The sequence below is a fragment of the Rattus norvegicus genome, chromosome 5, assembly GCF_036323735.1.
Source record: "Rattus norvegicus strain BN/NHsdMcwi chromosome 5, GRCr8, whole genome shotgun sequence".
Lineage (NCBI taxonomy): Eukaryota > Metazoa > Chordata > Mammalia > Rodentia > Muridae > Rattus > Rattus norvegicus.
In genome coordinates this window covers 100,691,459-100,715,117 of record NC_086023.1, presented here as the reverse complement: position 1 = coordinate 100,715,117, position 23,659 = coordinate 100,691,459, and the positions used below count along the sequence as shown (strand labels likewise).

The window sequence follows — 23,659 nt, the reverse complement described above, 5'->3', positions numbered from 1 at the left end:
ACCTTACATGCAATACATAGTTCTATAAAGACATTTGTATGGAATGTGCAGGTTATACAGTTCAATTAAGGATGATTTTTCTGCTCTTTATTTGAGCAGGTAAATGACAATTTCCTTTCTTCAGAAGTTACTTTGGTCATAAAATCAAACTGCAATATAAAACTCCATTCATACCATATAGAAGGATGATATGAGAATCTTTTTTTCTTTCTTTTTTTATTTTTTAGGGTGACTCCATTCTTTATTGTCAGGATATCAGCAAGTCATTACAATAGCAAATATTAAAGGCAAATCTGTAGCAGCAGCAAAATCCAACAGAAACAGCAAAGTTTCAGAGAATAAGCAAACGTCAGTGGATACAGACAGAATCATCTGGAATACCACAAAAATTTCTTTGGTGTGTTTAGCCCTATGCAGTGAAGACCAATATAAATCAGCAAAGAACAGCATGACTAATGAATCATTGCACAGTATGATATGAGAATCTTATAGCTAACAAGATTTAGTGCTATGCAAGCTGAAATTATGGTTATGTAATACATATATATACTATATACAATATTATATTGTGTGTGTGCATGTGCATGTATGCATGTGCATGTGTGTGTGCATATGTGTCTCAGTTTCAGAGGTGTTTCAATAGAAAGTTTGGCATTGTACCTAACGGGGTTTGTTTGACCCTTTTCATTCTTTCTTGTCTGTAGTTGAGTACTTCAGGAAGTTTTCCCATGTCATGTCTGATTTTAATCAATTTGGAAGGAACCAATAGCTTTTCTTTTTCTGTGGAAATATAAGCATAACATGTCCCCCAGTATAACACATTTCATGTTTTCCATTCTGAGGTTAGGATATCTTTAAAATAAACAGATTGGTTTAGTCCAACAGATTTTTCCTATAATCCAAGGTCTCTTGGCAGCTGTAGTTTTTTTTTATTTGTCAGCATTCAAACAATTTAAAGTTACTAAAGCACTATGTAATCTATCGCTGGGTGTCTTTGTTACCCATTATTGCTTGTTGTTAATCTCTTTTAAAATAAAATTTTGTCTCTCTATGATTACTTGTCCTGTAGGATTAAGTAGTATACCTGTAATGTGTTTTATACCATAATTTGAAAAAATCATTTCATTTTATTAGAGCCATATGCTGGAGCATTGTCAGACTTAATTTGTCTAAGTATTCCCATAATGATCACAATTTCTAATAAATTTATAATTGTAGAATCAGCCTTTTCTGAAGTTAAAGCAGTTGCCCTTTGAAATCCAGAATATGTGTCTATAGTATGATGCACACATTTCAGTTTACCAAACTCTGTAAAATAATACACACCCATTTGCCAAATTTCATTTTTTGGGTATGTTTAGAGTTACTCTGTGTAGATAATGGAATTTGGTTATACATAGAACAAGTAGACATGTTATTACAATTTCCTTGGCTAGTTGCCAAGAGATAGAAAATTCCTTTTCTTAAACCTTTGCTAACATGGTAGATTTTTAAATGAAACTCTGAAGCCTCTAGCACACTTCCTATCAATAGCTGATCAATTTCATCCTTACCTGGTGCTAAAGGGACTGGTAGACTCATATGAGATCTGATATGTGTTATATATAATAGATGATTTCTATTTCTGATCTCCTATTATAATTAAATAAACAAAGAACTAAATTCAGAATTATCCTGAATAAGTTCAGCAGTTTCTATATGCAAAACATTTTTCTGCATATCAAGAGTCAGTTACAATAATACAAGATTCTTAAACATTTAATAACACCATAAGAATTACATATAACTCTGTTTTTAACTGAATTATAAGAATTCTCAACAACTTTAGTTATATTTTCTGACTTATATTCTGCCTTTCATAATTTACTTGTATCAGTATAAAATGTAGGGGCTCCAAATAGTAGTTGTGTTCTTTTTGGAGAATTCAATCATATATATATATATATATATATATATATATATATATATATATATGTGTGTGTGTGTGTGTGTGTGTGTGTGTGTGTGTGTGTGTGTGCTGAAGTTGCTTACTTTTTAGTGTATTTAATGTTAATTTCTCCCAAAAATTACTCTGAATTTTTTTGCCAATATTCATTTTCTGTACAGAATAAAGCAATCTCAGCATTAATAAAAAGGTACCACAATCTCAAGTGAATCTATTTCAGCTAATTGAGAAAATCTTGTTTAACCATTTAGAATCAGGTTTCAGACCTTTTCTACATAGGTCTTTAATTTTTTACTCTGTTTGTGTCCTACAAATATTCACTCTAAGATATAATCTTCCCTTTGCTTAAGAATCTCTATGGGAGAATGAGTAAAAGGCAATACAATGAAAATACAAGTCATCTTTGGGTCAATGTGATCCTTATTGGCATTTTGTAATTTTGTTCTATCAGAGCCAATTTCTTTTTAGCTTTAGCTAATTATATTCTTGCACTATTCTTTATCACTGTGAAGGGTTTGAAATGAATTACTCAGCTCTTGAGTGGTCAAATGGATTGTAGACCAAACCCAGTTATTATCTCCTAATAATTTTTGAAAATCATTAAGAGCATTTAGCTGGTCTCTCCTGATTTATAATGTTTGTGGTCTGATTTCTTGTAGATTTATCTTATATCCTAGGTAAAAAAACGGGAGCTCCTCTTTGTGTTTTTTCAGAAGCAATTTGTAATCCCCAATGGTCATTTTTTTCTTTTCTTTTTCTTTCTTCTTCATGAAACATTTGTTTTAATGAAAGACCCCAGCTTAGCAGCAGTAACGCCATTTTGCAAGGCTGTACTTAAGATGACTGGTTCAGGGAAAGGTTAGAACACTGAGTACACAGCGGCTGCCAAACAAGATGTGTTTGGTTGAAGGCCTGGCAACAGGAGGACTGCCGTTGAACACCTGACAATGAGAAAAGCCCCGGGAGAGGTCCCACACCCTGGTGGGGGGCCGAGTCAGCCGTTATGTTCCAAGAAGGTAGCTAAGAAACTTGCCCCCGGGCTGAACCCTTGGGGGGCCGAGTCAGCCGTTATGTTTCAGGAAGGTAGCTAGGAAACTTGCCCCCGGGCTAAACCCTTGCCATATTAGAATCCACCAATTATATCCCTGTAACCATGCATCTGCTTCTGTATGCTTGCTTCTGCTCCCCAAAATCCTATAAAAGCCCATCCTTGGTTCTGTGGGGCGCGCCAGTCCCCCGAGTGACTGAAGCGCCCACAGGTGCCTGTGCCTGTGTATCCCGACAATAAACCAAATCCTCTTGCTGATTGCATCCTGTGGTGTCTCGGTCTGGTCTTTGGAGTTGGAGGGTCTCCATCCCGAGGGAAAGTTCTCCCTGAGAGCTTTTCATTTGGTGCATGGGCCGGGAAAGGAGATCCTCCACCCAGGGACCACCGACCACCCACTGGGAGGTAAGCCGGCCGGCGTCTGTTTGTCTGTCTGTCTGTCTGATTCTGTCTCGTTCTGCCTTATTCTGTCTGTTCTGTGAGCACTCAGCCAGGTCTGTTCTGTGAGCGCTCAGCCAGGTCTGTTCTGTGAGCGCTCAGCCAGGTTCTGTGAGCGCTCAGCCAGGTTGTTTGGAATTTGGGCGGGACGAAGAAGGAGCTGACGAGCTCGGACTTCTCGCCCCGCAGCCCTGGAAGACGTTCCAAGGGTGTTGGGGCCCGACTTTTCGGGGCCCAATCTGGGAGAGGAGAAAGATCCGGACTAACGGCACTCTGTCTGTATTTTTGGCTTTCAGAGGGCCCCGGACCTTTGCCACCTCCATCTGACTTTTTGCTTTCAGTTTGGTACCAAAGCCGTGCAGCACGCCTGTCTGTTGTTTGTTTGACTGTTGGTGTTGTTTGTTTTCTCTGTGTTCTAATCTTCCTTAGAACTAACATGGGACAGTCCCTAACAATGCCCCTAAGTCTCACTCTTGATCATTAGAAAGACGTCCACGACCGGGCACACAACCAGTCCGTCGAGGTTAAAAAAGGAAAATGACAGACTCTCTACACATCCGAGTGGCCCACTTTCGGAGTGGGATGGCCAGTGAATGACACATTTAATAAGATCATTATTTTACAGGTTAAAGATCGGGTCGTCCACGGACATCCTGACCAGGTTTCTTATATTATCACTTGAGAGAGTCTCGCCTTAACCCCCCCCCCCGGGCGGAACCCTTCGTGGACCCGAATTGGCCTCCCCTCAACCCCCAGCCTGTCCCCTCGGCCCCGCCCGGTCCGCCGGCCACGTCTTCCTCTTTCTACCTTTGTGAAATCAGAGCCTTCTAAGAAACCTGTCCTCCCGGCAGACCCAAACTCCCCTCTCATAGATCTTCTCTCTGACAGGCCCGGCTAAAACGGAGGAGGCAGAGCCGCCGGCCAGATCAGTTGCCGGGCCACAGTCTGATAAGGGTTTCTCCCCTGTCGCAGGGAGATTGCGCAATAAGCTCGAGGTGATGCCAGATTCAACCTCCCAGGCTTTCCCACTTAGACAGGGAACCGGTGGCCAGACCCAATACTGGCCGTTTTCAGCAGCTGACATTTACAATTGGAAACAACACAACCCTTCTTTCTCCAAAGATCCGGTGGCACTCACCGACCTAATAGAATCTGTTTTACTTCCAACAGCTCTTACAGGCCCTCTTAACCTCAAAAAAAAAAAAAAAAAACAAAAAAAAAAAAAAACAAAAAAAACAAAGAGTGTTCCTAGAGGCCAGAAAGCATGTTCTGGGAGATGATGGGCGTCCCACCCAGCTGCCTGAGGACCAAACTGGGATTTTAATACAGCTGAAGGTAAGGGACACCTACGCCTTTATCGCCAGTTGCTTCTAGCGGGTCTCCGAGGGGCTATACGACGCCCTACTAATTTGGCTCAGGTAAAACAGGTATTACAGGAAGCAGGGGAAACTCCCTCCGCCTTTCTAGAGAGACTTAAGGAGGCCTACCGTATGTACACTCCCTATGACCCAGATGACCCAGGACAAATGACGAGTGTCTCTATGTCCTTCATCTGGCAGGCTGCTCCAGATATCAAGACTAAGTTACAGAGGTTAAAAAATTTACAGGGCTATACATTACAGGATTTACTTAAAGAAGCTGAAAAGATTTTTAATAAGAGAGAGAATTGAGTCAAATCTTGGCCGCCGTAGTTCAGGGCCAAGAAAGGAAGGGAGATAGGGGGGAGCTCGAAAGGGGCTAAAGCTAGATAAAGATCAATGTGCCTATTACAAAGAAAAAGGACACTGGGCCAGAGAGTGCCCCAAGAAGCCTGGCGGACCCCGAAAGCCTCGACCACGAACCTCCCTCTTGGCTCTAGATAAAGATTAGGGAGGTCAGGGCCAGGAGCCCCCCCCCTGAGCCCAGGGTAACGCTTAAAGTTGGGGGGCAGCCGGTTACTTTCCTGGTAGATACACAACTCAGCGACCGGACGGCCTGGGTATAAAGAGCTACTGGTGAGATCAATGGACTACGGACCGCCGGGTTTAGCTGGCTACTGGTAAGGTGACCCATTCCTTCTTACATGTTCCGGACTGCCCGTACCCTCTGCTGGGCCGTGACCTGCTCACCAAACTAAAAGCACAAATTCATTCTCAGGAAAGAGGGGCCCGAATAACTGGCCCCCACGGAACTCCCCTTCAAGTTCTATGAATATAGACTATATGAACTGGGACAGGACAAGCCACAATCCCTAGAAATAGACACTTGGGTCACGAATTTTCCACTGGCTTGGGCAGAGACTGGTGGGATGGGGTTGGCACTCCAACAGCCCCCCTTAATTACACAGTTAAAGGCCACTACAACTCCAGTCTCCATAAAACAATACCCCCTGTCACATGAAGCTTATCAAGGTATAAGGCCTCACATTAGGAGGCTTCTAGATCAAGGCATCCTAATCCCCTGCCGGTCGCCTTGGAATACGCCTCTTCTGCCTGTTAAAAAAACCCGACACTGGAGATTATAGGCCAGTACAAGACTTGAGAAAGGTCAACAAGAGGATAGAAGATATTCATCCGACTGTTCCAAACCCTTACAATTTGCTCAGTAACTGTTCATCGATGAGAAACAGGGGTATGCTAAAGGGGTCCTAACACAAAGGTTGGGACTCTGAAAACGCCCTGTGGCCTACCTGTCTAAGAAATTGGACCCTGTGGCCTCCGGCTGGCCACCGTGCCTAAAGATGGTGGCTGCTATTGCTGTCCTGATCAAGGACGCTGGAAAATTGACTTTGGGACAGCCACTCACCATCCTAGCACCCCACGCAGTGGAGGCCTTGGTAAAGCAGCCCCCAGACCGCTGGCTCACTAATTCTCACACCAAGCCTTGTTACTGGATGCAGAACGGGTTCAGTTTGGGCCCGTAGTCGCCCTCAATCCTGCCACCTTGCTTCCTCTACCAGAGGAGACAAAACAGCATGACTGCCTACAAATCCTCACAGAAGTACATGGAACCAGGCCGGACCTATCGGACCAGCCTCTTCAGAATGCTGACCACACATGGTACACGGATGACAACAGCTTCTTGACAGAGGGAGAGTGAAAGGCTGGAGCTGCGGTCACTACGGAGGACAAAGTGATTTGGGCGAAAGCCCTGCCTGCTGGTACCTCCGCACAACGGGCTGAACTCATCGCCTTGACTCAGGCGCTCAAGATGACAAAAGGTAAGAGGCTAAATATATATACAGACAGCCGTTATGCCTTTGCCACGGTACACATCCACGGGGAGATCTACCGGAGGCGGGGGCTGCTCACATCTGAGGGTAAAGATATTAAAAATAAGGCTAAAATTCTGGCCCTCTTAGAAGCTCTATTCTTGCCCAAAAGACTGAATATTATGTATTGTCCAGGACACCAGAAAGGGCACAACCCAGAGGCACGAGGAAACCGGCTGGCCGATGCCACGGCGAGAAAAGCGGCCATGAGCAAACAAATCTTGCCCTTAAATAGCCCAGACCAACCCACGCCCCCACCAGTGGGACAAACCAGTTGGGTTTATGCCCATGAGGACATAGAGCTCCTAGAAAAAAATGGGGGCCATCTACCACCCTCAACTAAAACAGTGGGTCTACAAAGGACTTTTGAATTGATCTCCTTTTTACATAAGAAGATAAAAACCTTACTAGATCGAGAAGAGATAAATCTGTGTTTTTTTTTGAATTGGGACAAAGCGATACAAAAGGTGACTGAGAGTTACAAAGCGTGCGCTCAGGTTAACCCGGGAAGGACCAGGATTGGACAAGGAGTTCGTCCTAGGGGACACCGTCCCGACATCCATTGGGAAATTGATTTTACTGAAATTAAACCAGGTATATATGGATACAAGTATCTCCTAGTGTTTGTAGACACCTTCTCAAGATGGGTCGAAGCCTTCCCCACAAAGCACGAGACTACAAAAATGGTCACCAAGAAGCTCCTCGAGGAAATCTTTCCCAGGTATGGCATGTCTCAAGCGTTGGGGTCGGACAACGGGCCCGCTTTCGTCTCCCAAGTAAGTCAGTTGGTGGCCAAATTGTTGGGGATTAATTAAAAATTACATTGTGCCTATAGACCCCAGAGTTCAGGTCAGATAAAACACATAAATAGAACAATTAAGGAGACTTTATCCAAACTTACGCTTACAACTGGCTCAAAGGATTGGGTGGCCCTCCTTCCCCTAGTTCTATATCGGGCCCGGAATACCCCGGGCCCCCATGGTCTAACTCCTTTTAAAATAATATATAGAGCACCACCCCCATTTGTCCATTTCTTTGATTCAAACATTGCTGATTTTGCTGACAGCCCTTCTCTGAGGGCCCATTTACAGGCCCTACAGATTGTACAGAGAGACGTCTGGAGACCTTTGGCTGCTGCTTACCAGGACGAGCTTGAGCATCCGGTGGTGCCACACCCGTTCCAGATTAGAGACACCGTGTGGGTGCACAGACACCAGACCAAGAATCTCGAGCCACGGTGGAAAGGACCCTACACCGTCCTCCTGACTACCCCGACCGCCCTAAAGGTAGACGGAGTCGCGGCTTAGATCCACACATCACACGTCAAGACAGTCCGGTCTGAGGAATTACAACACTACACCCCAGACATGGAGAGTTCAGCACACTCCAAACCCCTTAAAGTTAAAACTCCTACGTGGCTCCTCCTAGTCCTTTTGTGGCCTAGAGTCAGTGGGGGAATAAGCCCCCACCAGACAGAAATTTCTTGACCAAGTCGAGTGAAAGATTTCACTCAAAGTTAACAAAAAAAAAATGGGGGAATGAAAGACCCCAGCTTAGCAGCAGTAACGCCATTTTGCAAGGCTGTACTTAAGATGACTGGTTCAGGGAAAGGTTAGAACACTGAGTACACAGCGGCTGCCAAACAAGATGTGTTTGGTTGAAGGCCTGGCAACAGGAGGACTGCCGTTGAACACCTGACAATGAGAAAAGCCCCGGGAGAGGTCCCACACCCTGGTGGGGGGCCGAGTCAGCCGTTATGTTCCAAGAAGGTAGCTAAGAAACTTGCCCCCGGGCTGAACCCTTGGGGGGCCGAGTCAGCCGTTATGTTTCAGGAAGGTAGCTAGGAAACTTGCCCCCGGGCTAAACCCTTGCCATATTAGAATCCACCAATTATATCCCTGTAACCATGCATCTGCTTCTGTATGCTTGCTTCTGCTCCCCAAAATCCTATAAAAGCCCATCCTTGGTTCTGTGGGGCGCGCCAGTCCCCCGAGTGACTGAAGCGCCCGCAGGTGCCTGTGCCTGTGTATCCCGACAATAAACCAAATCCTCTTGCTGATTACATCCTGTGGTGTCTCGGTCTGGTCTTTGGAGTTAGAGGATCTCCATCCCGAGGGAAAGTTCTCCCTGAGAGCTTTTCATTAAGATATCTCTATTTGAATCAGCCAACAAAATATCATCCATATAATGGTAAATTGTGGATTGAGGAAATTGCTTACAAACTATTTCCAATGGCTCTTGTACAAAATATTGCCACAATGTCGGTCTATTTTTCTTTTAGCAGGACTTTCCATTGCTTCCTTTTGGTTGGCATTGAGTGATTAAATGTCAGCACTCTGAAGGCAGATCTCTCTATCTTGTTCTTGTAAAAGGATTGTAACAAGGCAGTTATTCAGATCATTCAGATCTATGATAGGGAATTCATTAGGTAACAAAGAAAGCAATGAAATTCCAGGCTATAACGAACATACTGGCTGAATAATTTTATTAATTTCATTACACTAAATAGCAAAAGACCAAACCTAAACAGGACTTAGCAGATGCCTACAGAACATTTCATCCCAGGACAAAAGAATACACTTTTTCCTCAGTACCCAATGGAATCATCTCCAAAAATTAAACACATACTCAGTCACAAAGCCAGCCTCAACAGATACAAGACAATTGAAATAACCCTTTGCATCATACCAGATTACCATGAACTTAAGCTTGGCTTCAACATAAAAGAAACAGCAGAAAGCCTAGAAATTAATGGAAATTGAACAACTCTTTACTCAATAACTACTGAGTCAAAAAGAAATAAATAAATTAAATACTTTCTAGAATTCAATGAACATGATGGCACAATATACTCAAACTTATGAGGCACAATGAAAGTAGTGCTGAAATGAAAGTTCATAAGACTAAGTGCCTTCATAAAGAAATTAGAGAGTTTTCATACTAGCCATTTAAAAATACATCCAAAAGCTCTAGGAAAAAATAGAACATACCCAAGAAGAGTTAGAAGGTAAGAAATAATCAGATTCAGAGCCAAACTCAGTAAATTAGAAACAAATAGAACAATATAAAGAATCAATGAAACCAAGAGCTGGATCTTTGAGAAAATTTATAAGATAGAAAAACCCTAAGACAAACTAACTAAATGGCAGAGAGACAGTCTCCAAATTAACAAAATCAGAAACAAAAAGGGAAACATAACAACAGACATTTCAAAGGCTTAAAAATGCTATACACTCTACAATATTTGAAAATCTAAATGAAATGGATGATTTTCTAGATAAATAGCACTTACCAAAGTTACAAAAAGATCAGATAAAGTACCTAAATAGCCCAATAATACCCGAGGAAATAGAAGCAGTCATTAAATGTCTCCTAACACTCTCTCCCCCCTCAAAAAGGCAGTGCCAGATAGTTTTAACAGTGAATCCTACTTTGTTTTTAAAGAAGAGTTAATACTAATACTCGACAAATTATTCTACCAAAAAGAATTAGAAGCAACATTGCCAAACTCATTCTCTGAGATCACAACCATGCTGCTACCTAAATTACACAAAGACTCAACAAAGAGAGAATTTCAGAAAAATTTTCCTTATGATCATTGATGCAAAACTACTCAATAAAATATTTACAAACCAAATTCAAGAACATATTAAAGATGCTAACCACCATGATCAAGTAGGCTTCATCTCAGGGATGTAGGAGTGGTTTGATATATGAAAATCCATCAATATAAACAAACTGAAAGAAAAAAAATGCATGATCATCTCAGGGGAGGAAAAGGCCTTTGACAAAATCCAACCAACAACTTCATATTAAAAGTCATGGAGAGATCAGGGATATAAGACACATATCTAAACACAATAAAGGCAGTATACAATACATCAATAGTCAACATCAAATTCAATGGAAAGAAATTTAAAGCAATTCCACTAAAATCAGTTACATTTTAAGGATGTCCACTCTCTATCTCTTCAATATAATACTTGAAGTCCTAGCTAGAGCAATAAGACAACTAAAGGAATTCAAGGGGATACAAATTTGAAAGGAAGCCAAATTATTGATATTCACAAATGATATCATATTATATGTAAGTGGCCCCAAAAATTCTACCAGAGGACTCCTACAACTGATAAACACCTTCAGCTAAGTGGCTGGATGTAAAATTAGCTAAAAAATCATTTGTGCTCCTTTATACAATAATAAATAGGCTGATAAAGGAATTAGAGAAACAATAGTACTCACAATAGTCACAAATAATATGAAATATCTTGGTGTAACTCTAATTAAGCAAGTGAAAGACCTGTATGATAAAAGTTTCACATCCTTCAAGAAAGAAATTGAAGAATATATTGGAAAATGGAAAGATCTCGCATGTTCATGGATCAATAGGCTTAACGTGGTAAAAATGTCCATCTTACTAAAAGCAATCTATAGATTCAATGCAATTTTCATCAAAATTCCAATATAATTCTTTAGAGACCTCAAAAGAATAATTCTCAACTTCATATGGAAAAACAAAAATCCCAGGATAGCTAAAATAATACTGAATAAGAAATTATCCCCATTCCCAACTTCAAGACATATTGCAAAACAATAGTAAGAAAAACTGCAGGGTTCGGTACAGAAGCAGACAGGTTGATCAATGGAATCAAATTCAAGTTCCAGAACTAAACACACACACACACACACACACACACACACACACACACACACACACACACCCCTATGGAAACTTGATTGTTTAAAAAGAAGCCAAAACTATACAATGGAAAAGAGAGAGCTTCTTCAACTAATGGTGCTGTCTAGCTGGATGTCTGCAGGTAGAAGAATGCAAATAGATCCATATTTCTCACTGCACAAAGCTCAAGTTGAAGAGGATCAAAGACCTCAATGCAAAACTGGGTACACTAAATGTACTAGAAGACAAATTGGGGAATATCCTTGAATGCATTTGTACAGGAGACAATTTCCTAAACAGAGCACCAATCAACAGGCCCTAAAATCAACAATTAATAAACAGGACTTCATGAAACTAAAAAGCTTCTATAAGTCAATAGGATAAAACAACAGCCTTCAGAACAGGAAAAGATCTTCACCAATTCTATATCTGATAGAGGGCTAATATATATAATACATAAGGAACTCAAGAAATTAGCCACCTACAGACCAAACAACCCAATTTAAAAATGGAGTATAGAGTTAAACAGTATTCTCAACAAAGGGATCTTTAATGGCTGAGGAGCACTTAATTCTTCAACATCCATAGTTATTAGGGAATTTCAAATCAAAACGACTCTGAGATTCCACCTTACACTAATAAGAGTGTCTAAGAGCAAACACTCAAGGAACAGCACATGCTGAGGAGTATATGGTTCAAGGGGGAACATTCCTTCTTTGCTAGCAAGAGTGCAAACTTGTATAACCACTCTGGAAAGCAATTTGGCAGTTTCTCAGAAATTGGGAATAGTTCTACCTCAGAAGACCCAGCTATACCACTTCTGGGCATATAACCAAAAGAAGCTCTACCACACTTGTTCCTCAAGGGCATTTGTTCAGCTGTGGTCATAGTAGCTTTATTTGTAATAGCCAGAAACTAGAAACAGCCGGGTTATCCCTCACCTGAATAATGGATAAAGGAAACGTGGTAGATGTACACAATGGAATACTAATTAGGACATCATGACATTTGGAGGCAAATGGATGGAACTAGAAAATATCATCCTGAGTAAGGTAACATGCATGTATATAATCACCTATAAGTGGTGTTAGCCATAAAGTACAGTATAACCATGCTACAATCTACAGACCCAAAGATGTCAAATAACAAGCAAAGCCCAAGGGATGATGTTTGAATTTTAGTCAGAAGGGGAAATAAAATAGATATCAGAAGTGGATGGAAGCAGGGAACTAAGTAGGAGAGGGGCTGGGAGGAGAACAGGGCAGGGGTACCATGTGCAGGGAAAGGATAGAAGAGAGAATGGAAATTGATGATGGACTGGGTTGCAGGGCATCTTTAGGACTTGCCAGAGACCCAGAATGGGGGAAGACTCAGGTAGACCATGGAGATGTCTCTAGCTTATACTCCTAGCAGTAAGAGATAAGGAGCCTGAAGTGGTCACTTTTTGTAGCCAGGCAGGATTCCTAGAGAATGTATAAGGACATAAACCCACCCACACAACCTTTCATTCAAAATGTGTCTTACCTACAACTTGTGCAAAGACAAAGATGAAGCAGAAACTGAGGGACTGGCCAACCAATAACTGCCCCAACTTAGACCTGTCCCATGAGCAAGAGCCAATCCCTCATACTATGAATGATACTCTGTTATGCTTGCTGGTCAGGAGCCTAGCATGACTGTCCTCTGAGAGGTTCCACCTAGGAGCCAATGGAAACAGATGCAGAGGCCCACAGTCAAACATTAGATAAAGCTCTAAGAGTCTTTGGAAGAGTTGGGGAAGAACTGAAGAACCTGACAGGGATAAGGACTACACAAGAAGACCATCAGAGTCAACCAATCTGGACACTTGGGGTTTACAAGAGTTTGCATCACAAACCAAAGTACAAACATGGGCAGGACCTAGGCCTCTCTATACATATGTAACATATGTGCAGCTTGGTCTTCATGTAGGTCCCCTAATAATAACAGCACAGCAGTCCCTGACGCCATTGCCTATCTGTGGATCCTGTTACCCCAACTGGGCTGTCTTGTCTGAACTCAGTGGGAGAGGGTGTGCCTAGTGCTTCAGTGATTTGATGTACCAGAGTGGGTTGATACCTACAAGTCCTTCCTCTTCTCAGGAGAAGGGCAGGGAGAATGAGGGCAGATGCTGTGTGAGTGGGGATCAGGAAGAGAGGAGGAGTGCAATTGTGGTGTAATGTGCATAAATAAATAAAAATCAAAAATAAAGTCTAAACTATAAAACAGCCAGAAAAAGACTACACGTAAGATGTTGAAAAGAAATACCACAAAAGTTTTTACTTAATTACTGGTTCAATATATGTGGGATGAAAACCTTTCCTTGTACTCTGTTTCCTTTTAAAAATAGGAGTGTGGAATAGAAAGCATTAGATAGGAATCTGAAAGATTCAGAAGACAAGGGCTGGGTAAAGGCACACAAGCGTGCAATTTCTGCTTTGATTATAAATTAGAAAGTCACTTTCCAGAACTCTGTTTGCTGATAAATCTGCTCATTTTAAAGCATGTGATTTTTAAATCCTCTTAAAATGACAGTCTATGAGGAATGTTGAAGTGTGTTGGAAAATCTAAATGCTCCCGGCTGCTTTCTTAATTTTAAAATATTTTCTTAAAGGGGATTTCCAGTCTGTTGGCAAGATTCAGATAGAATTTCTGTTTTTTTCCTTGTTTCCTTTTTTATTTTTGGATTTCACAATGTGGTTTTCTGTGGGGAGACAGTAAATTATATTTATTTATAAATTTATATTATTTCTTCATTACTTACTAAAATAAATTTTTATGTTAGTTTCAAGTTGTCCTTATTAGTAATGAATAATAGAGAAAGCTGTGATGTTTCTCAAAAGGTTCTTTAAGTTGGCTGTGGCAGTGATATTATGGATAACACAATATTATGGATCAGTATTGGTAATGAACAAAAAAAATCAATACTGAGGGATAAGCAGTAAGAAATGTTGCAATGAAGGAGAAATGGACACAGAACATGTTCTCAGATGCTATTTTTCAGTTTGACAAAGACATACTGAGGGTGTGACAACTGTGTTTCAAGCTAGGCAAGAGACTGTGTGCAATAAATGACCTCAGAAGTTTCAGTCCTGTGAATACTTTACTTATAAAAAAGATCTTTGCAGTTTTGATGTGGATTTAAGATAAAAGACTATCCTTTGGATCCCAAATGCCACTGAATGACACATGAGAAATGGGCAGGGCATGATCAGATTCAGATACATATGGAGAACAGGCATCATGTTCATGAAGACAGTGGTGGGTCCACATTGTGAAACTCATCCAGTGGGGAAGGTTTCAGCTCAGCATTACTTCTCTAGATCTTGTACCAGAGTAAATATTGTCTTCAGCAACGTGGCCTTATCAACTAGGTCTGCTGGGAAACCAAGAAGAATGAAAAAAATGCCTGTATTACGTGGGGAATCTCTGGGACCTTCTGGTCCAGCACCTCATATGGAGATATACCATATCTTCTATGAGAAATATTATCCAGTCATGAAGGGTATCTCTTTTCTACACTTTTTCTTAGTTATATATTAAATTAGATCACATGGTAGTAGGTTTTCATATATACTTGGTTTTAGTTACCTACTCCAACCATAATTTCTCCTATATTTTACATAAAATCTGAGCCTGCAGAAGACTGGCCCTGTTAACAATCAGTCATGAATGTTAGGCTATTAACTATTAGTCTGAGAAAAAAGGAATCACTGTCTTCAGTTGTGTACTCACTGATTTGCTACCAAGTTCCAACATTCATTCAGATAGCAGGTGAAGAAACAAAAGGATAAAAAGTGATTTGTAGGGAGGAGGGATGATTTTTGGGGTAGGAAGGCCACTAGAGGGGGTGGACGTTAATTAGTATATTCATAATTATTAGTATATTAGTAATTAGAATATTCATACATGAAATTATAAAATAACACATTTAATTAATAAAAATTGAGTTTTTGTTGCTGAACATATAAAATACAACAAATATTCAGGGGCCCACTGTTGCTATTGAAAACTATAAGTATTTCTTCCAAATCAATAAAGAACAAGAAACAGTACAGTAGAAACAATGATCAAGGACACAAGGAAGCAATTCATAAATGAGGAAAATAGAATGCTTAATATATATAAAATATGCCCAATTTCGTTATTAATCATTAGACTGTAATTAGGAAGAACCATTTGGTTGCCATCAGATTAGACAAAAAAGTCTAATAATGCTTATCACGTGGAAAAAAGGTGAACTATAATACATTTTGATTGGAAGTAAAATTATTGCAATCAGCTTAAATAATTTGAAATTTCTCAGTTTTATGGGTTGACTTATGTTTACTCCAAGATAAATATATTGAATTTTTTACTTCTCCCAGTTCCTCACAATGGAACCTTATTTGTAAATGTGGCTATTACAGTTCTAAGTATTAGTACAATAACAGACTGGGGTGGGGGAGCTAGTAAATCAGTAGTTCTTGTGAATTGTCCATGTGACGACAGAGGGGCACAAGGAGCATGCCACATAAAGATGGAGTTAGAAATGGTTAAGTAGCCACCCAACAAGGGATGGCTGTTATTACTAGAAATTTTGTTGGGAAAATGGTTTCTCCTGTATCAGACATTATGGGTTCAGACATTATATTACAGTGATCAAAAAATATTTAATGAAACTGAAGACATGGATGCTGGTGACCTTATTTCTTGCTCACCCTAATGGTTTCCCCAATATCCACACAAATCACTTCTTGAATTCAAGCTAAGTCTTCTTGAGGTATCCTGGGATCTCACCATAATAGCTGTTCATATGCATGCACAGAGAGATGGGGTAGGGTGAGAGAGGCTAATGTGAGTTTTGGTTGTATACTCACCCTAGCTTCCTACAAATTATTTAATTTTATATGTGATTTATTATTTCCCTTGAACATTGAATTCTCTGACTAAAAATAAGCTTGAGCACAATTGAGATAAGAACATATTGTTTTCTCAAATGATGATGTTTCCTTTTGATTTAGTGTAAAATGGAGGGTTTTTGTTTTGTTTTGTTTTGAAGTCTACAAACTGTGTGATATTTTTATCTTAGTGAAACTTTTTCCCTCTCTGGTCTTTTTCTTTAGATAACACCAATTTAGTTTTGAGACATGTTGACGAATTCTTCTGTCTTATCAGTCAGGGTTCTATTTATCACATTTTAAAACACCAAATGCTATTACAATGCCCAGTTTCAGGTAGTACGGGGTTTAGATAAACTTTTATCTGGTAAGTTTTGTGTGTGTGTGTGTGTGTGTGTGTGTGTGTGTGTGTGTGTGTGTGTGTGTGTTAATGCTGTCAGGACTTGTTGAACTCTGTTCTTTATAGCTGGTCTGTTGGTCATTGCACAGTGGATCTGTTCCTGGATGACTTCCCCTGCTATACATCTCTGTTATATTAAGATCCTTTTTATTTATATATAATTTATTTACTGGAGATTTATAAGTCCTTGAATCAAGCACCAATCCAATTTTGTCCTTTTTTAGAGTAGATTTTAACATTTTGTTGTTGTTGTTTTCCTTGGTTGTTTTGTTGTTGTTGTTTTTACATTCCCATGGTACTCCCAAACTTTGTAAAATGAGTTATAGGCAAATGGGTTTTTTTTCAAGTATAAGATTCTGAATAAAACCTTGAGGAAAACCTCAGTGATCAATGGCAGAATATGTTTAGATATGGTATAAGAAACATTATTCAGAAAATAAAACATTACATTAGATGTTATAAAATCTGAACATTTCTCCTAAAAGAAGAAATTAAAACAAGACAAATTAACCTACTAGGAGATAAATATATACTTGACAGACTATAAATCTAAAATATACAAAGACACCTCAAAACTTAATAAAAATATCAAAATAAATAAGTAAAAATGACCTGGTTGTTTGCAAAGATACTTCACCAATTGAAATAAAGGTCTAATAAGTACATGAAAATATAATGAACATTATTAGAAAATATATAATTTTGTACCACATGGACAATACTAGAGCTGTGGTAAGTTTAATACAAATAGATTGGCTAAGTGTTGGCAAAAATGAAGTGACCCAAACACATCTTGTAAAAACAGAAAATAGAACCTGAGTTTTAGAAAATGACTCTACTACTTGATCCAGCCATCTCTTCCTAAGTAATTATTTAAGAGAATTCAAAGTACAGGTTTGTACAATAACATAGAAACACAAAAATATTTGTGTTGAGATTATTCCTAAAATAGAAAAATTTCAAACTCAAACAAGAGTTAAATGGATCAATAAATAACTGTCTAGTCTGGGCTATAGGCTATCATCTCAAATATCAAAGAAAATTTCCTAAATCACCAAATAAAAACGCAGAAAAGTTTTTGGTATAATAAAAGATTTTTTAAATATTCAGGAATTCATGGCAAGTACTATCTTACTGAACTTTTGCTTAGCTCCATTCATCATTGTATTATAAATTTTGTTGTACAATATCCTTTTTGTTTATGGTCCAAAAAAGTATGTAGTAAATAATCAAGGAGGGAATGAAAAAAGGGCTCCGTAAGCTTCCATCCCTGTCAGGAGTTTTCCTATGGTTTGGGGCTGTATCTTGCTCATGTTACAGTTTTATCTTCAATACAGCCTGTGATCCACGTGACTCCTGTCCATAGTGACCTGACTGCCTTTGAGTTTCACACACTGCTTCAAAAGATTTGTGCAACTTTCTCTGTATGATAGAGCTGCAACACACAAATCTTGAATTTTTAAGAGTCTTAGTAACAACAACTTCTACTTCTTCTTCCTCCTCTCGTTGTTGTTGTTGTTTGTTGTTGTTGTTGTTCTTCTTCTTCTTCTTCTTCTTCTTCTTCTTCTTCTTCTTCTTCTTTTCTTCTCCTCCTTTTCTTTTTCTTCATCTTCTTCTGTACATCAAGAAAAAATTAATTACATTAAAAAAAATAAAGTCCACAGTAGAGAGACTGGTGAGACTCCCAGTCTCATGTTAGCCTAGGTTGGACAATCTGACAGGTAAGAGCAGTGGCTCGTACTGGTAGCTCATCTACCATTTTTATAGATGGTAGGGTCTGAAGGCATTTGCATGACAAGCATTGGGCTTAGAGTAATGCAGCTGTCTTTGAATCATTTCTGCTTCTGTAAGAAACCCCTAACCCATATTCCTGTAAGAAGGCCCAATAAAACTTAAGTGGTTCACCAACTTAATGAACTTTCATGCTATCCATACTTTGATCTGTTATTGATTCCCAGTCTGGTACAAGTACTTGTTTTTACATATTACCTAGGAAGAGTTTCATACAACAAAAACCTGATATCTAAACCAAGTGTAAAGAGATTGTTCAGAGCACTGGTGTATTAGAAAAAAAAAAAGAAATCTGATAAGCCATTCTTCACAACCCACTACCAAATATATAAAAAATAATGCTATACTTAACTGTGGATGGCAAGCTAGTTTGCTTGCAATATGGAAATAATACTCAAAGATTTTCTACTTTTATGGAGAAGAAAAATGTACTAAAAGAAGTCTATTAATGATGTGAACACAGAGTTGTCTGGTTCAAGACTGATACAATTAGTAAAATTACCAACAGGCTAGAAAATCTCTAAGAATCTCACAGCTCAGGACATCAACTGATATTGCCACTATGGTTGACATAAAATATTAATGATCTTTATTACTCCTGTCTTATGTATTTTGAAAGTCTCTGGGTCCCTGACCTAAATCTTTGAAGATTCCCCTGTGCCCAGACTTATCAGCTCTTGCAAAGAAATGCCTGAGGGCCATCATAGAACCAGTCACCAGTCAACCAGTCTTAGCATTTCAAAGTGAATTGAGTCTCAGATGGGAACAATTGTTCCTACTCAAAATAAGATGATATGGCTGAAGAAGAGTGTTTCCAATGTCATTCAGGATAAATTCAAATATGGTCTTTCCAAAATAGTACTAAAGGACACATTTACTGAGAGATCTAGGTCATGTCACAGAAAGTACAAACCACCATCTTTTCAGTTAGTTTTGTAATTCTTTGGGGAGAAAAGTTGCATATAGAATTCAGAAAACTAGGCTAAAATTATGATTTAAAAGTTCTGGTCTTGAAATCTATAAGGATTTTATCTTTCTGTCTCTGCCTACCTCCCACTGCAAAGGCTCTGCTGCTTTTCTGTCTTTTCCCTCTGCCTCTTCCTCTTCTACTCACGCTTCCTCTTGTCTTAGCTGTCCTTCCTTCCTTCCTTCCTTCCTTCCTTCCTTCCTTCCTCCCTCCCTCCCTCCCTCCCTCCCTCCCTCCTTCCTTCCTTCCTTCCTTCCTTCCTTCCTTCCTTTTCTTTCTTTCCTCCTTTATTTACTTCTTTGTTTCTTTGTTTCTTTGTTTCTTCCTTTCTTCCTTTCTTCCTTCTTTCCTTTCTTTCTTCTCATCTGTGTCATCCATGCTGGTCTCAATCATGTGATTTACCCAGCTTGGCTTTTTTGTGCACATGGATTACAGACATGGTCCACCATGGCAGACTTCTAGTCAAGGTGAATGTGTGGGGATACAATTAAAGAAAAGTCACACAAAAGTAGGAACCCAAAACTAAGAACAATCTTCATGTTTATTTTTATTTAGACACATTCTTTTTGAGAAAAAGAAAAAGCCAAAAATCTCACTTGGATTCTTGTAGTATATAATAGCATCTTGGGAATTAATTATTGGTATCTCAACTCAGATTACAGAGAAATAATGTTCATAGTATACAACAGGATTTGATATGAAATTTTTCTTCTACCTTGAATTCCAGCTAAATTTCAGATTTGGTTAATATGAGTGTCATCCTATGTTTCCTGTTGTTTAATCACCAAACTGGATAATTTATGTAAGAAACAAATTTACTTTGGATTATGATGCTAGAGGCTGTGAAAGCCACAGACACAATGCTGGATCTCATTCAATATCAGATAAGGGTCTTTTGTCTGCAATTTCACATAGCAAAATGGGTTTTATGTTGGAACACAGCAAAGTCAGGCTCTTGCTCTTCATCTAGAGCAATCACACTGTAATGAGGTCACAATATTGGTGACTTCATCTAATGCTAACTACTCCCTGAAAGGTCCATCTTCAAATAACATTAACATATGACACTGAGGACCAATTGTCCAGCAAAAATAAAATCTGGAAGGCTGTTTTATAACAATTTTTTTATTTGAAATATTTCTGTCTGGAGGAATCTTCATTGAGACTTGGAAAATAAAAGAAATTTACAATATCTGTCTGTAAACAAAACAGTTTCAGGAAGCTCCTCACACTTGCCGACAGCCCCCAGTAACCTCACTAGTTCACTAAGCTCTACCTGTGTGGAATTTCTTCTTTGGTCCATTACTCCTGCCCTGTCTATGATATATGTATGTTTACATCTCTCCAGGAAAACCCACACAATATAGACAAATGCATAACACAGCAAAATGTTAGTTTGTCCATTGTAAAAAGATAGCTGGTTGCAGAAGTATTTAGGATTTGCTATCAAGGGACGAACTACCCAGAAACAACCATCCACCTGTAGAAATCAATAGGAAGTTTCTGTGGAAAAAAAAGTTTAGGAGCTAAGAAATCTTTGACTTTTCTCTTGCTTTTATAGGTCTGGGAAGGACACATGATTGTCTGCCTAATTTCGACACATTCACAGATCCGAAGCAGTGGAGCTTCAAGAGAATCAGATGTTTAGATTGGAGGTTCTCTAAAGAATAGGTCTTTTCAAAGGAGGTGGCAGTCAACTTCTGACACAGCTCACATACCACATCCACTAGGATAAGGCTTCATGAAGACTCTGAAAAACTCCAACATATACCTCCATGGATGTGTATATGCCATTCCTAGATATGGCTGCCTGAATTTGCTCAGGAAATTACACTTGACTGAAATAGGCATGGAAAATAATCTTTGTGTGACGAGTATTCAGTTGGGTTTTGGGGTTCTTGTCCACCATGGTTTTCTGAATAAGAATTTCTTAGAATAGGCCTGTGATAGTTTGAATATGCTTGGCCCAGGCAGTGGCACTGTTGGCCCAAGTTGTGGCCTTGCTGGAGTAGGTGTGTCACTGTGGGCATGGGCTTTAAGACTCTTATCCTAGCTGTCTGGATGTCAGTCTTCTAGCAACTTTCTGGTGAAGATGTAGAACTCTCAGCTCCTCCTGCACCATACCTACCTGGGCACTGTCATGTTTCTATCTTGATGATAATGGATAGAACCTCTGAATCTGTAAGCCAGCCTCAATTTAATGTTGTCCTTATAAGAGTTTCCTTGGTCATTGTATCTGTTCACAGCAGTAAAACTCCAACTAAGACAGGTTCATATGATTGAATAATTGATCCTCAGCTGGTGGCACTGTTTAGGAAGTTTTAGGATGTACAGCCTTACTTGAGGAACTATGCCACTGGGGTGGGCTTTGAAGTTTAAAAGTCATCACACCATTCCCAGTTCAATCTCTCTGCTTCATGTTTGAGGTTTAGCATGTGAGCTCTCAGCTCGTTGCTGCAGATGCTAAGCCTTCTTGCTACCACAATTTCCCACCATGATGGGCGATAACTCCTACCCTCTGGAATCATAATATCAAGTAAATACTTCTAATAAGGTACCCTTTGTGGTATTTTATTATAACAATAAAAGATGACTGATGCATCTGCAGATACTTAGCAACATGTGGTTGGTGATATATGGAAACTGAGAAACATCTGAAATCCTGATTAAAAAAAACACAGCATGCTCTTCTCACCTGGGAACCTAAGAAAAACAGAGGAACAGAAATGTACATAAAGATGCCACCTTGAGGAACTGATACCATCCCACAGTTTCCATGGGGAAGAGAGCTGAACACCCAGAAGTGCAGACCATTCTGACACCGTAGGACAGAATGCAACTTCTGCCCACCTCTGCCCACATACCTGGTCCAAGAGGAAACTGCATAGTGTCTCTGGACACAGTAATATAGGAACAGTCAGATTCTGGTTCTGGTCATCATCCAGAATTGAACTGAATTGAACCAGTCAAACAGCTCCCTGCACTCAAATCCCATAGGCGAAAGAGCTGGACTCTCAGAGTTGCAGACTCTCCTGAGAAACCAGAGGAGACTACCTTCTGCCCACATTCCCAACCAAGAGGGAGTTGCCTAGTGCCAGCTGTGCCCCCTGGGTGAAAGGACCTAGGAGGAATCAGGGGCAGGACCCTTCTGATTCCTGTCTGTGTCAAGAACTGAAAGAGAGTCACCAGGAGTGCCTACACACATGAGAGAAGAGCACCTGTTCCAAGAAATCGTTGGAAGAAAATAGGAAATCAGTTCTACAGGAGTGCTGTCACACAGGCTGGGTATAAAATTAACTCAAACAAATCAGTAATCTTCCTCTACTCAAAGGATAAACAGGCTGAGAAAGAAATTAAGGAAACCACACCCTTCACAATAGGCCCAAATAATATAAAATATCTTGGTGTGACTTTAACCAAGCAAATGAAAGATCTGTATGACAAGAACTTCAAGTCTCTGAAGAAAGAAATTGAAGAACTCAGAAGATGGAAATATCTCCCATGCTCATGGATTAACAGGATTAATATAGTAAAGATGGCCATTTTGCCAAAAGCAATCTACACATTCAATGCAATCCCCTTCAAAATTCCTACATAATTCTGTATAGAGATAGAAAGAGCAATTTGAAAATTCATTTGGAATAAGAAAATACCCTGGATAGCAAAAACTATCCTGAACAATAAAAGAACTTCTGGGGGAATCACCATCCTTGACATCAAGCAGTATTACTGAGCAATAGTCATAAAATCTGTGTGTTATTGGTAAAGAGATAGGCAGCAAGATCCGTGGAACACAATTGAAGACGCAGAAATGAACCCACACACCCATGGTCACTTGATCTTTGACAAAAGAGATAAAACCCTCCAATGTAAAAAAGATAGGATTTTCAACAAATGGTGCTGGTTCACCTGTAGGTCAGCATGTAGAAGAATGCAAATCAATCCGTTCTTATCACCCTGTACAAAGCTTAGGTCCAAGTGGATCAAGGACCTCCACATCAAACCAGATACACTCAAACTAATAGAAGAAAAAGTGGAGAAGAGTCTCGAACACATGGGCACTGGGGAAAATTTTCTGAACAAAACGCGAATGGCTTATTCTCTAAGATTAAGAATCAACAAATGGGACCTCATAAAGCTACAAAGCTTCTGTAAGGCAAAGGACATTAGGACAAAATGGAAACCACAGATTGGGAAATGGTCTTTACCAATCTTACATCTGATAGAGGGCTAATATCCAAAATATA

General features: G+C 39.6%; 1 protein-coding gene and 1 long non-coding RNA gene across 2 annotated transcripts in view; both read left to right on the top strand.

Moving 5' to 3' along the window:
- The window catches only part of LOC108350991 (uncharacterized), a 186,940-nt gene that overhangs the window by 42,688 nt on the left and 120,593 nt on the right, over positions 1-23,659 (top strand). The gene's annotated exons all lie outside the window — the stretch shown is intronic.
- On the top strand, positions 5,420-8,739 carry LOC134479002 (uncharacterized). Its single transcript, XM_063261304.1, has 2 exons — positions 5,420-6,627; positions 6,814-8,739. Exons 1-2 carry the CDS (start codon positions 6,618-6,620, stop codon positions 7,491-7,493), a joined length of 690 nt encoding a protein of 229 aa, XP_063117374.1. The 5' UTR covers positions 5,420-6,617; the 3' UTR covers positions 7,494-8,739.